At 39.8% G+C, this 15,267-nt stretch overlaps 1 protein-coding gene across 4 annotated transcripts in view; it reads left to right on the top strand.

Annotated features, from left to right (window-relative positions):
* LOC130180987 (collagen alpha-1(XIX) chain-like) overlaps positions 1-15,267 on the top strand; it is a 94,860-nt gene that overhangs the window by 56,998 nt on the left and 22,595 nt on the right. For all 4 annotated transcript variants that reach the window (XM_056394698.1, XM_056394697.1, XM_056394696.1 and 1 more), the window contains 16 exons: positions 957-1,010; positions 1,085-1,129; positions 3,363-3,395; positions 6,588-6,626; positions 6,761-6,805; positions 7,342-7,377; positions 7,508-7,552; positions 8,425-8,478; positions 8,950-9,003; positions 10,258-10,338; positions 11,919-11,960; positions 12,555-12,632; positions 13,026-13,061; positions 13,228-13,281; positions 13,529-13,582; positions 14,356-14,397. In XM_056394698.1, coding sequence (XP_056250673.1) covers positions 957-1,010; positions 1,085-1,129; positions 3,363-3,395; positions 6,588-6,626; positions 6,761-6,805; positions 7,342-7,377; positions 7,508-7,552; positions 8,425-8,478; positions 8,950-9,003; positions 10,258-10,338; positions 11,919-11,960; positions 12,555-12,632; positions 13,026-13,061; positions 13,228-13,281; positions 13,529-13,582; positions 14,356-14,397 — 792 coding nt within the window. The remainder of the gene's footprint in view (positions 1-956; positions 1,011-1,084; positions 1,130-3,362; positions 3,396-6,587; positions 6,627-6,760; positions 6,806-7,341; positions 7,378-7,507; positions 7,553-8,424; positions 8,479-8,949; positions 9,004-10,257; positions 10,339-11,918; positions 11,961-12,554; positions 12,633-13,025; positions 13,062-13,227; positions 13,282-13,528; positions 13,583-14,355; positions 14,398-15,267) is intronic.

The following is a 15,267-nucleotide window of genomic DNA, read 5'->3' as shown; positions in this document are numbered from 1 at the left end:
GGAGCGCACAAATATGCTGCAACCTTTCTGAGATGTCTCTGTCTTCTCAGACAGATGTTAAACAGATGCTTCATAGTGTCTCAACACAGAGTATCTGAAGCATGCCCTACCTAATCTTCATACTTGCCATACCAAACAATGATCTTTGATGAGCCACCTTTTCAACCCTTTTTTTTCTTTTGTCTTTTTTTTTTTTAATTCTCTGTTATGTGTGACAGGCAACAAGTGAGCTTCATTAAATGTGTCAGGGGATGTGAAACAATTGATTTCTCCTAGTTCAGAAGCATTTGGTAAATTATTCGCCACACTTCTGCCATGTAGCTAAAATAACCCTGGTAACTCCATATATCTTCAGTCCTGTGACCTTTTGTAACACTAAAAAAACGAAAGAAAAAGGTCATAAGAAGGTTGGAAATACATAGAGTATGCTGTGTCTTCTACTGAGGCTTCAAGAAACTGAGAAGTTCCCCAGCATATGTGTGTGTATAAAAGAACTCAGAGTTTTATCACAGATCTTTTTAATTATTCATTCTCTGTTTGTCTTGACCAAGGTGCAAGTACATTTGTTTTACAGTTACATTTACTTAGAGTATTCTCCACATAACTGACAGAAGGAGATCCTATTAAAAATATTCCAAGGGCAGCAAACCAGCAGTCATAAAGTGCCATCTATTGGCAGACAGAGGAATGATTTTTGACATGGAAACATGGAAAAGTGCTGCAATGCAACAGGGGCTTGAGTTTTTCATTATCCTACTAGACTCGCATAAGACCATAGTCACACAAAGCAAGTCTCACATTGTTTCCTTTTTTTCTGCTTTATTACAAACGCTTGGTTTTGAGAAGACACAGTATTGTATGTTTTTTTTTCTGAATACTCATTGCCTAAGTTTCAGCTCTCTGTCTTTGTGCCCTGTCTTTGCTGTCTGTCAATGATCTGCTCTGTTCACATACAGGGGGAGAAGGGCGAGTCTGGAGTCCCAGGAGAAAAAGGAGAGAGAGGAGACCCTGTACGTATTTTCCTGCAGTGACATTTACAGTGCCATTGTGTTACACAGTCATTAACCAAGGCCTCCTCCCATAGGGTCAGCCAGGTGACGAGGGGGCCGGCGGGATGAAAGGACAAAAAGTAAGTCACATCAATGTCAAGTGTCATACATGATGATTCCCTCTGTTTGTGCTCCCTGTGTGTATGTGTGTAGAGCAAAGAAAAAGGTGTTGTAGGTAAGGAAGTTCAAAGGATATAATTAGTGTGATAGACAGCATTTCAGGCACTAAACCTTTTGAGTTAGTTATCTTCTCTCAGCCTGTTTGTCCTCCAAGGCTCTTTGAAATCATCGAGCAGCAAAAAATGAATCTGCAGGATGTTAATACTTGGTTTTTACAGTTGCTATTGTTTGTGTCCATTGCTCCTGTAAGCACGATTGAAATCATTGCCTTGCTGTTGACACTTTGTGTCTGCGTGCTCTGTGTGCATCTTTTCTGTGGTTGTTCATGTTCATAGACTTTTGTCCCAGTGATACTAGTACATTTTGAATGGAGCTTGGTGTTGGACGGTAGGACTCAGACACAGAGACAGTTGAGCAGTGTAACAAAGGCTGTTTATTGAAGAATTTAGGAAGAATGGCTCAGGGCTGAGGCTGAGGTCGCTGGGGAGCGGGATGGGATGCAGAGCAGAGGACTGGGCCGGACTGGACGAACAACACAGAGCAGGCTGGGGACCACATCTCAGCCTGGGGTTTATAGACACAAGGAACTGGACAAGGCAAGATTCTGGCGAGCAAGCAAAGGTGAACCCGGAGTACAGGCAAACAATAGTTAGGCTGCAGTCAAAAGCAACATGAAGAAACAGTGTGAGGAGCTGGCCTTTTAATACTGCAGGAGCTTGTTGAGAAGATGAGCTGATCTGAAACAGGTGCGCAGGTGGTTTGGCTGGAGCAGGAGTCTGGAAGGCTACCCCCAGAAAACACATACAAACACAGACAAAGACAAACCGGGGACAAACATGAAACATAAGGAAGGTGAAAACAGCAAGAACGCAAGGGAATGAGGCAAAGCCGATACCTAACAGACACTTTGTAGATGAAACCCCCTGTGGTAGGCACACAACAAAGACTAGAGTCTTACCCGTACCTCTTTTATTTGATTACCTCTGTTTATCTTTTACATAACAGAATACTGTATAAATATATATATATATATATATATATATATAAAGAAATTCAGCTTAATCTGTAATCTGGGCATGTCTCAACACATTGTTTACTGCAGACAGTGCCACCATGTGGCCATTTATAATGCACTTTTACTAACATCCATGGTACCCAGATGATGAATCCTAGCAGAACGGTTTCAGTGAATGGCAATGTCAGACCAAAGTCAGTAGGATTCATCCTCTGGGAACCATGAACGTCTGTACAAAGTTTCACTGCAATCAACCAATGAGTGTCCAAAGTGATGGACTGACTGACATTGCCATCCCTAAAGCGATGCTGCTAGCATGGCTAAAAATCTCTGGAAAACATGATTGTGTTGTTGTCTTGAACTCTAAGCGTGCATGTAATTTTTTATTTCTTTCCTGCCTGACTGATAGCACCCTAATGATGGCAAAGTAGCCAAAAACATTTAAATAGATAGCAATAGAATAAAACGTGGCATATTGGAGATGAGTTATACAACTTGTTTAATTAAAACCTTGTGATTTTGGTATATCTCTTTGGCATTTTGATCCAGATCAGATGGGCACTATAAACTTTTTCTGTTATTAAAATCACAAATTTACAGGATTTTGTAGGCTAGATAAGGCACAGCATGTATTCTTGGAAAACCTTTTAGTTGTTTAGTCCACTGTATATGCGCAGGTGTTGTGCCTAGTTGTCTTGTTTTACTGAAAGCACAAAAGTTATAGCTTGTAAACTATGAATGGGAGAATGGAGGCTCCTGAATGCAATGCATTACAATTCAGAACTAAGGTTCCCTAAAGCCCCCAGTACAGCCATTACAAAGGGTTTTACATGGTACAAGTGTATGCATATATAAACACACACTAATAAAGCACAATAAGTATGGGAGCATGCTATGCTTTTCAACAAGACTTCTTTGTTTTCTGTTCATGTCATTCTTTTCACATGACTTGAGTTAGACAGTGTTTTCTCTGAAGTCGGGTCATGTTATTACCTCCTTTATTGTTGGTCCAAAACCTGTTGATGTAGCTGTTCGAGGTGATGACTTGGGTGGCGATTTGCTTTATAGAAGTAGTTTATAAAGTGCAGTTTTAAGCTTTTTTCTGCTGTATGTTTGTCTCTCTGTCTATCAGGCACTCATGTGCAGTAACTGATATTATGTGTGTGGTGTATTTGCAGGGTGATGTTGGCCCTCCTGGTCCTCCTGGTCCTGTGAGTACAATTTACACCTTACAGAATATTGTTCATTGTCAATTAATATGAGATTGAGAAATCGCTAAAGAAATTATTACAGCATCACTGTTTTGTTCTTTGCCAAAAACCTAAGAAAAATGTTCAATTTTATGCATCGGTAAGCTGTTAACATCCTACTATATACAGTTCATAACTTTAAATTATAGAACAAGGATTTTTGTCCGAAGACACTAGTGCTGCATTAGTGGAGAAGCAGATAAAAACACAAACCCTGACGTCATGGTGGATGTCTGATGTATACTGAAGGTGACACAGAGTGGGCTGTGCTGGGACGATAGAACTCACTGCTTAGACATTTTAAAGTTAAAAACACACTGTGACAAATCAGTTTAAGATCTGCGAGGGGGCAGTAATGACTCCAACGACATGCTGCTACTATGAGAAGCTTTTTTTTTTAATAAAATTAAAAAAATATAAGTATAAAAAGTGTCAAATGATAACATGCTGTTGGAGCCTGTGTGTCACAATGTGAGGAGTTTGACATTTGGATGACTCTGTCCTAATGGGTTTTGTTCAAGAGATCTGCTGCCTATTTAGCCTCTGAAGGCTTTAGACATGAGCTTGGAAACAGAGTTTGATGGCTTTCATTCTTTTACTCACTCTCATTGCTTGTTAGCAGGGGATTCATATGGAAATTAGACAAGTTAATTATACAGCAAGCAAATATCACTCTCTCTCCACTGGTTTCACTGGTTTCTGTCTAACCACCAGAAACCTACTCGCTTAATAAGAATAGATATCAATGTAGGCAGTTTTAATGGAGGCCCAAAACAGTGAGGTCTTGCTTTACAATTATTTTTGAATTGTTGTCTCTTTTCTGTAAAATTCATTTCAGCTGGAGGAAGATAAAGAAATGTTCCATCAGAAGTGAAATACTCAGTTGTATTCATTGTTGTGTAGTGAGGTGTGGGCCGCCCAGTACACAGGAGATGTATACTATAGCACACAGCGCAGAGGAAAACATTAGTCATTTGATAAATGAGGCTGTTTGAATATTTAGTACCAGCCGCTGTCTGTGCTCTCTGCTTTCCTGTGGCAGATAATTTTGGCAGTTAAGCATTGATTTCCCTTACACAGCAGAAGCAAGGGTTCAGATCATTACCCTCCCATAAACCTTCTTGTGCCTCTGTTTATTAGTAATGGGGAGGGGCAGTGGGCTTACTGGCATGCTCGGCCATCACTTCCCCCAGCACCCTTAAAGTAGCAAAACAGTCATTTCAGGTCTGAGACTGTCCTTTTTTTATTGCTGCCAGCATTGCTTCACAATAGAGTTTTATCATCTATTAAACTGAATCTGTTATGCCAAGTTATGTGTAGTAAATGGCTCTAGTCAGTATTTCACTGCTTTTGGGAAAGATTCTAGCAGAAAGTTCAGATCTGGTCACACACTGATGGCACTGAGATACTGTTCAGCATCCGAGGCAAGACAATTGACAGCAGCTGCTTTTGAGAGTGGCTGCAGGTTGAAAGTTGAAAGTTACACAGACACTCCACTGGGACAATAGGGGATTCGGTATCTTACTCAAGGTTACTTTTACGATTGTTGCTGAAGGGAAAGCGCTTCATGACAAGTTTGTTTCCATAGTCTTTAATCATAGTAAAACTCTCAAAGGGCTCACAGGCACACATTAGTCAGGATCAGGAAGTTGTCCAAACTGAACAAACATATAGGTTGTGTGTCTCTACCCTCTGAAACAACCCATAGGAGCATCTCCTGAAATAGTGCCCCTACAGCGGCAAGAGTACTAGACCTTCGTTGTCATGGTTACAATAATAAGCATGCGGAGTATACGGGTGGCAGCACCCCAGACCTTCACCTTCATGATTATAATAATAAAAACATGGTCATGTTTATGGAACAGTCACTGTTTTGTGAGGTTTAGGCACAAAAACCATTTTGTTAGGTTTAGGTTTGTCGCAGCAGGACAGTCTCATCAGGAGACAAGGACAAAACTAAAATAACCCATAAATTGAGAAAAAAAAAACAAGGGACGAGACCAATGGCAATGATATCGATGAAAGGATCATATCCTTCCAAAAAATGTAAGTGCTCTGGGGGCAACAAAATTTTCCCCACTTGGATAAGACTTTCAGTTCCAGGTTTGTTTCTGTTATCTCTTGCTTCTTTTATCGTCAAAGCACCCAAGGCTGAGCTGGTTAGAAGTGTGTACGGAGGTGAACCCAACACAAAGAACCTCAGGTCATGTAGATATAATGAGACCTGATGATTATAGAGACATAGAATTAGATTTGCCTCCTATCTTTGCTCAGTTTTAATACATTTGGCCTTAAACACTGGCCCCGCTTTTAAAGCCTTTGTCCAGTTTTGCACCAACATTTTATTGTGCATCTCATACCTGGATTGTATCTAATTGTGCCTGTGCCACCTGCTATTAATATATGCCTGCAGTGTTAACACTGCAATGTTCCACCTCTTCCTGGCGTGTGACTGGTTTTGAAGGTAATTGTGGTCCTTCTTAAAACTGCATTTTAGAGACAATTTATTTCTTTTGTTTGTTGTTCCCTGTAACTTTATGGATTAAGAAAAAAATCAGTCTTACCTGGGTGCATTTACACCTACATTTATATTTGCTCTGAAGTGATCATGTTATATTCTGATCCAAGATAATGTATGTTAATGCCAGGTCTAAATGAGGTCTTTGATTTGATGTGTAACCTCGGCAAATAATGATTTGAGGAACAAGTAGCTCTGTAGAAACACTTAGAATCCTAGTAATTGCTGCTTGAATTTAGAATTTTATGTGTCTCCTCTTCATGTGTGGTAGCTCCAGGTATCAGTCCACCTAAGCTGATCTTTCCCCTTCCATTTAATTTAATTTTGTTGTAGAAGGTTCTGCCCAGCAGCCCCGTCAACCCATTTCTGAGCTTTACTGAAGCTATAAAAGAGATATGAAAATGTTATACATAACAAGTGATGTATTATTTTCTAATCAAACATATGTGCAGATTAGTAAGAACAGTCAGATGGGTCACATATATCAAGTAGAAGTTGTTACTCCTATAATGCTCATGAGAATAGAACAGCTCAGAAGAGTTTATTTTTTATTTTTTATTTTTTATTTTTGCTTGCAGTAATTGCAATATAACTGCAGTGTTTAGAGAACACTGTGTCTTTTTCATTACTTATAGGTGATGACAGCTCACGGATTAAGACAGCTCTCTGGAAATGTAAGCAGCTGTTTATATCATCACATTTGAAATGTTTATATACGGTATCTTATTTTCTGTGGTTCCTCTTTGAATTGTACACAAGGTACATTTCAGTCAAATTTTGAATTCGTCTGTTTTCTCTTGTGTTTAAGGATGAAATGAAGGAGAGGGCCCAAAAAGGAGAAAAGGGAGATCAGGTAACTATTTCTGTCTATTATTATTATTTCTTACTAAAGACAATTTAACCCTGGGAAACTCAGTATTAGTTTTCAAACATGGCATCCAGCATTTGTCTCCACAGCATGAAGAAAACTTCCCATTTTGTATGTGACATCAACAAAAGCAGCATTGACATTTGATTCGGAAAGAACAATTGAACATCACCTGCTGTTCAATAATGTTTTTGTGCTCTGCAGAGGTGAAGCACAGAATAAATTGTTGGAAAAATGATTGTTTGGACCTCAAAACAACAGATGCATCTACTTGAGGCAAACAGATTACAAAGGCCACTCATGCAGCTGTTGACCGAACATCAAAAGACTATCAGCAACATAAACAAGAAAAATAAATAACATGTAGAGAAGTAAGAATCTGCAAAGGAAAGATTTACTGAATTAAAAAATCAAAGACATTTGTTTTTACTCCAGTCATCAAGAGGAATGGCTTACTTGACTATTTTCCTTATGCACGTCTTGAGAAATTATGGTTGTTTATCTCCTTTACTGTTTTGCAGGGAGAGAGAGGAGCTCAAGGACCGCAAGGCTTCAAGGTAACTTGTAGCACTGCACAGATATCCACTGCCAAAAAATTAAACCCCCCCCCCCCCATTGTGTCTGTGAGCTGTTGACAAAAATCTTTAGTTAAAAGTTTGTTTTTCTCTTCTTTCTCTCCCTTTTTAGGGAAACACTGGGCTGCCGGGACTAAAGGGAGATCAAGGACCAGAGGTGAGTCTCTGTGTTTGTCTCGTGGCTGCTGTGCCATTTGCAGATGGTCAAACAGAGATGTCTAAAAACCTGCTGAATACTGTATAAACAACAGTGAGACAATACCTTAATACACAGTCAGTGTGTGACAAGAGGGCGAATATCTCATTAAATTTACTGTATCACTGTTTCTTCAGCTGGTTTTGGTGAAAGTTCTGTTTCCATGGCAATAATTATAATATCACCGACATAACAGGATATTTGTTAGTGGAATATGGAGATGAATGCAAACGTATAATTGCATATCCCACAACAAAGGAGCGCTTAGTTTACATATGTATTGCAAAAGCATCACTGTAAACACACACTCAGAGACTCAAACTCACTCAAGAGTATTCTTTTGAAGATAGTTCATGAACATATCATGCATTGTTCAGAATAATGCAGATTTTTGTCCCAGTCAGGAAAAGGAGTACATAAAAATAGCAGCCAGGATACTGATGCTTGTGTACTCCTTTTCTCAGTTGTTATCATTTGACATAAGCTCAGTTTCCATGGTAATATGAGGATCTTTCAAAGACAATAATGGGTCGAGAAGGGGAATGCATATAAACAGCTTATCTAGAATAACAGCATAGCCAGGATATAAGCTTGCGAACCTACTGCTGCTCAGTCATGAAGATATCCACAGAATACAGTAATTGCCATGAAACTAACCAAGGTTTATTAAAAAGGCTGCAGGGGCGACACTTAAACAATATTGCTATTTGAAATACTGTAGACAGTGTCGACAGTGTAGCTGGCCGGGCTATAACTTTCAAAGCCCAGACCATTCTGTCACCAAACAAGAAGAAAATAGCCCAAAGTATTGGTTTTCCTTTGTGTTTTGCCAGGGGAAACAAGGCCTGCCTGGACCCACTGGACTCCCAGGACTCCCAGGCGAGCTAGTAAGTATATTGGCACTAGACACTAGTACTTCATGTCAAGCTTTCCTTTCTCTCATTGTCACCTCGCCATATCCTCCACTCTCTAACTCAGCCTGCCAGGATGAAAGAGAGAGATATACAGATAAACCTCAACAGGCAGAGACAGAGAGGAAGTGAGGAGAAAAGTCCAGAATTTTTACACAGACGATCAGTAATCAAATTTAAGAATTAATTAGTGGAAAGAGGCAAATCTTAGCGCTTTATGCCAGGAACGGAGGCAGCGGCCCAATCTGTTCTCCACACCTGCTTCAGTAATGAGCATCTGTCTTTATTCAAAAGCAGGGAGGGAAAAGAGGCATTTCATAAATCCTGGCTAAGGGAAATTATGTTGGAACACGGCAGCCCACTGAAGCAGTGAGGAGGAGGAGATAAATGTGTGTGAAGAGATGAAGGCCTGGTGATAGATGTGTCTCTTTTCACCACTATTTACAGGGCTCGTCAGGGGAAGCAGGGGTGCCTGGGAGAGATGGCCTGAAAGGAGAAAAGGTAGGTAAACTTCAAATCAAGTTCTCACCTCAAAGAAAAATATCAAGCTATGATGTTTTATCACAGGTTGAACATGGTAGACAACTTGTGAAGACACATTGCAGATTAGCCGCCCTGTCTGCCATCCTCAATCATGTTGTAACTTTGTGTTTTCGCAGTTGATGCCCTAGACTACTCTGTTATTTATACACAAATCTCCTCTTGCAGTCGGACTTGTTCCAAATACTGTGATGAAAGCGGCAAAGTGGAAAAGTGCACAGTTGACATATTTGATGGGGTTTGTCACTTTTGTCAAAATAAACGAAGCCGTACTCAAGTCTCCCCACCCAATGGAGTGACTCTGCTACACTCCAGGGCAGAGAAATAAATCTCAAGTGCTTAAACCTCCTACATCCACATTTATGATACTCCTTTGTCTTCTTTGCTATACTGATGTTAAGTCTGATCCGAAAGGCAGACTTTATAAATGAATCTATGAATAAATGTGAAAAAACAGAAAACAGCTGTACACTGTAGACAATCAGCTTAGCTTAGCATAAAGTCTTAAAGTAGGGGAAACAGCTAGCCTAGCTCTGGCTAACCACACCTCTGAAGCTCACAAAGTAACACATTATAGTTTGTTTGTTTGTTTGTTTAATAAATGTACAGACACACTAGCAGCTTGGTGACGTTGTTCCTAGGCACAGTAGCACTGTGAGCTAAATGCTAACATGCTGAAGTTTGCTAATTAGCACTAAACACCAAGTACATGTGAGGCTGATGGAAATTTTATTTGCTTCACAGGCATGAAATTGAAACGTTGAGCTCATTGTGCCTCTGAAGGAAAAGTCAAGATATCACCAAGGTCTCAGTCAGTAATATTATTCCTCTTGGGACCATGATCCATCCATCCAATAGGTTTTGAAATTTTCTGTTTTGTCCAAATTGGTGAACCAACAGACCAACGTTGCCATCCACTATGAAAAAAAAAAAAAAAAGAACAGTAAAACACTAAAAGTGCAAGTACAAGTTTAATTGAAACATTTACTGGGGTAAATGAAAATTAGTCAAATATTTCCTCTTTTAGTTGAATATTAAAAACATTCATATGAAAGTTTGCCTATGATGACATCACTAAATGTATTTGAGGAGCAGGAAACAGAAAGAAGACACAAAACACGGTTTGTACGGGTCCGTGCAGATGAGATGACAAAGCCAGTCCTTCATTTTGTCGATTGAGGAAATTCTGAATACCTACTGTCTTTCTGTCTGTAGGGGGACTCTGGTGGAGTGATGGGGCCACAGGGACCCCCAGGTCCTAAGGGTGAGCCTGGAGAACCTGCAGGTGGATATATGGTGGGTATTATATCGTGCAGAGAGTCATTTTCATCTGACAGTGTTGGCTTCATCCCTTAAGTCACAAAACACAAAAGTAGAAACTGTAAGTGGAGAACGAGAAGAAAATTCAGCACTAGAACAGCAGCACACAAGGTAAAGCAAACTAGCCTCCACTCTTCCAGCTGCGTAGCTGCCGTGACATTATGGAGATGCAATGCCATTAAGTAATCCACCATTGGATAACCCCAGCCTGGGTAATCACCTATCTTCCCATTTTGGAGCTTATAGCTGTTGAAGCACTCTCTTTTATGGACATGGCTTTGCATATAGAAATGTTCATTATAGCTTCTCCAAAAAGACGGCACATGTGCCGCCAAGGCCTCATTTCTGGTTGACGCTACTTGCACTTCTCAATCACAGGAAATCGCTCTACGGCTTTAAACAATCATGTTTGTTTGTGTGTGGAAACGCTGAACTGAACATTAAGCTTGACAGCAGAGCCACTCATCAAGCAAGAGGTACTGTGTTCAGTTGAGCAGAGTAATAAGGGAAAGATTGCATTCAGGCAGCAGTATTTAAACCTCTTTAATGTACTCCAGCACTGTGGAAATTGGTGCTGGATTGGAAAAGAGGGCTATATGTGTGTGCATATAAGTGTCAAGGGGACATGTTTACAGCAAGCCAATGACCTCTTATGTCGTTACATAGTTCAAAAGCTAAACAAAGAGCGATGTCTGTCGTTTAGAGAGAGTGTACTTCTGCATAGATCCTGATAGTGTTTTATGAACGTCAGTTCTGTCTGGAGGCACTGGAGGAAAATGGATTCTCCACATTTTATGGTTTTTGTTATGTAAGGCAAAGAAAAGGAGAAAAGTAATAAACAGAACTCAATACAGATGGTCTGAGCGTCTTTAATGAGTCAACCTGCTCAAGTAGTATTGATTTTGCCTTTAAATGAATAATGAGCAGTTTACTCTTTGTTCTTTTGACTTTTATTATTTGCATGGATCGTGCTCTCAAGTACTGATATAAAGGTTTTGTTTCAGTAGAGTGCCTCTGCATAATGTCTAATGGAGTTAAAGGATCATATTATTTGTCTCAAAATGCTCTGTACTTCCCAAACTTTCTTCTGTTTTATGTTTGCGTGGATTGCCACATTTCACCCTGAAACTGTAGAAGTGCTGCGGTAGTTCAAATCCAACTTTTGCACAGCTAATTTACATTGTGCAATGTAGGACTTGTAACACTAATACATGCTGAGAACAGAAATCAATGTCTCATCTGGACTGTATAGTAAATTATGCTTACAGTAGCCTCGATTCCAATCAAGGTTTTTCTCCGTGGTATGGCATTATCAGTCTGCCTCTGTACATAGATGCTATTTAAAATGTTGTAAACAGTATTGAATATGAGCTCATGATGCAGCGCTGTGTTCAGACAGTTTGCACTGTGAGAGTGTAGCGCGTACAGATTCAGTATTCCTGTTTAAATTCCAGCTCTAGAACAGCTTTTTGCCCTGCACCTCAGGCCACAAAGTGAATTGCTGATGAATGATCAGTGAATCCCTATTCTGATGTCCTCTTCCTGTTGTCTTCTAGGGTGATGGGTTGCCTCTAACTAGAGGGTCTCGTGGACCCAAGGTAGGAAACACTGTGGTGGTGAAGAGTCACCAACACAACCATTTATACTTCTATATGTTGACTTACATCCATGCTATACTATGTATGTTAACGTCTTCAGATAGATCAGTGACTTGTATGATAACCATGTGTTTTACCCAGAGTACTGTTAAAAATGTCAACTTCAACCATTTATCTGCTACTTTGAGCTAACTCTTTAGACCTTTCAGTTCACTTGGTAATTAGTTTTCACACTCTCTCAATTACAACACAAACTGAATTAAAATTAGTTGGGATATACTGCAGTCTGTCCACCCCCCCACCCCCAACAACCGCAGAAGTACTCCCTGGGGAGCAAGCACCCCTCTTTGGGAATCACTGGTACTTTTGAAATAGCCAAGATAGGCTTATATACTGTACTGCATATACTGTCATGGAAAAAAGGGCCTTGAACATTGTTGCGTTTCATAGCCCTAAAGCTACTAAAGGCAAAACATAAAGGGAAAATGAGTGGAGTCTGAATACTTAATGATCATGCGGTGCAGCAGCTCTCCATGACTTCTGGATTTACTATCACTGCAAACCCCACTTACTGTTCTCTTGTATTTTTGTCAGGGTGAGCGAGGCGTCCCAGGATTGCCAGGAGATCACGGTGAAAAAGGTGAACCTGGAGAGAGTGTCATAGGCCCGCCTGTGAGTATGATGTCGTATTGATTGGTCTGTGGCTCCCACATTCATCATTTAGTTCAAACTGTGATACTTTCAGATTTTAGTCTTTAGGCATTGAAAGAGCGAGATCCTCTTTGAATATCAAGATCAGTGGTCATTAAATTCACTCTCAGATGAAAACGCTGGTCATTACCGTGAGGTGCTGGCGTATTGCACTCTGCCTTCATCATATATGCTCCGCACTGCTAGTTTGAACCTCACAGATTTGATTGTGAGTGAGTCTGCTTTCATTTTTGAAATACAGGATTGTTGGAGACAGAGAATCAATAGAGCAAAAGGTGTCTAACACAATTCCTTTATTGGATCCTGGGTGCTAGAGGGCAGATGGTGTTAACAAGATGTGTGATGTGTTCTTAGGGCCCCATGGGACGGCCGGGAAAGCCGGGAATTGAGGTCTGATTCCACAACACACAAACAACATGTTCAAGTTTATTTTCTCTGATTTTTCAGCTCATTGATGCTGTGGCCAGCGAGTCTTTACAATACAAATAACATTGTGCAGTGATGTTCACCAACTGTATAAGATTGTTAAAATCATCAATGTATGGGTGTTTTTCAGGGCCCTCGTGGACCCCCAGGTTTATCTGGTCCTCCTGGAGCTCCAGGGAGAGAGGTGAGTGAAATCAGTCTATCCTTCCACTCTTATTCACTCCTTCACACATCTGCAGATAAAAGATGGCTCGAAGCATAAAACAATGTCAGCTTCCCACTGTGAGCATGAACAAGTACGATGTATCACAGCTCCTGGATACAAATCCCCACCAACTGAGATGGGTGTGAAAAGAAAGTTATAGTCTTGCATGTCTGCTTGATATCATTGCCTGGAGAATTGTTAACTCCTTTCTTTGTCTCAATTAAAGGGCACCCCTGGTAGACCAGGCCCTCCGGGCCCTGCTGGACCCCCAGGTGAACCAGTAAGTGAGAAAATCTCATTTATGCTGTCTGCAGTTCAGCATCACTGATCTGCAATGGGAAGCACTGAGCTCACCTTAAAGTCACAGTCACTATTCAGCATGCTGATCCGATTTTGGGATAATTAGCTGCTAGTCCTACTGTTCACTTACCAACATCAATTTCAGGAAAATGTTGGCGTTTACAACAACCTAGCAGCACCCTGTTGTTAGCACATGTTGTCACACCTTTCTTGTCTTTTTATGTGCTTCAAGTAAGCAACATTTACCATGGTTCTGATAGCTGATGCGTGAGCACCATAAGAGTGCTGCCGATGCTGCATCAAAGTCTTGTAAATTTTTCCTTTTAACCTATTTATATTCATATGTTGTAAAGACCCATGAAACTCATTTATAGTCCACTTTATGTTTTTGAAAAATACAAAGGCTGCAATTCAAAATGTTTTTCTCAACTCCAGAGAACAACAATATTTTGAGAATGTGAGGATTCTGTCTTCTAGCAACAAAGTTATTAAACTGTTTCCTCAAGCGTTGCAGATAAAAACTGAAAATGAAACACTGACATAGAATTTTCTTAAAATGTTTGGGGTAAAATCCCATTCCTTAAAGGCACATAAGATGGTCTTATAAATTGATGTTTTGAGCAATTTACAAGATGCTATTGCCCCAAACAAACAACAGCAAAATATTTCCAAAACAAGAAAGTTATGTTCGCTTTGAAATTAAGACTGTGGTGATGTTTCATGGATTTTTTTCCCCTCTCTTTTTTCTGACAGACTGCCTTGCCAATCGTTGGAGACATGGGTGCTTTACTTAAGGTATTTTATCTTCATAGTTAATGAGAATTACATCTTTTCTGGGTTAGAATTTAAAAATGATCAGTAATTTGGAAGGGACCTTTCTTTTTATAGGGTACTATCAGTTTGGAGAGACAGTAAAAGCCCTTGAGTGCCTCCATCAGGATGACTGGGAGAAGTATTTGTAGAAAACATACTCAAATAATCTCACAAGAAATCAAGGTTTACTCATTCACCACAGGTGCACAGTCGAGCCATATTGTAAAACAACATGTTTAATAAATCCTTTCAGTAAAGGTGACGGTATATAGAATTACACCATGCACAGGAAATGCACCACTGCAGACACTCCAACACAGATATTGCTGCATCAGTAGATAAAGTAGATAAACCCTCTGTAGACATATTGTAGTTTCTTCTGACCACATTCATACAGAATTGCACACTAGTTTATTTCACAGTAATCACTCATAATTTTAAAAAAAAAGCTTTAAGGTTTTGGTAGATGTTTGCTGTCAATAAGAATTTATTTCTCTTGCTTGTGGATGCTGCATGCTAGACACAAAAAGAGAGGACTTTACTCATCATATTTAATACTGAACCAAAAAGTCTTAATGGGAAGCAATGATCAAACATCAACTTTGGAAAATGTAGTTATATCACACAATTTGTTCACCATAATTGCACGAGCTTTACAATCTTTAAGTGTCTGAGATATAGATATAACATTAACCAGTGCCAATAGAAGACAAAAACACTAAGTAAGTATGTCTGGCATACATCATTAGATTTATGCAAAAGCTCAGGTTTATTGTTTTTGTGATGCCATGGTTGTTAATCATCTCAGTAAATGTAATGTATATTTGCGGTATATGTATTTGTGTACACATA

The sequence above is a fragment of the Seriola aureovittata genome, chromosome 14 (genome assembly GCF_021018895.1).
Source record: "Seriola aureovittata isolate HTS-2021-v1 ecotype China chromosome 14, ASM2101889v1, whole genome shotgun sequence".
In the NCBI taxonomy this organism is placed as follows: domain Eukaryota; kingdom Metazoa; phylum Chordata; class Actinopteri; order Carangiformes; family Carangidae; genus Seriola; species Seriola aureovittata.
The sequence above is the reverse complement of the archived record's forward strand: the minus strand, read 5'-3'. Positions and strand labels throughout refer to the sequence as shown.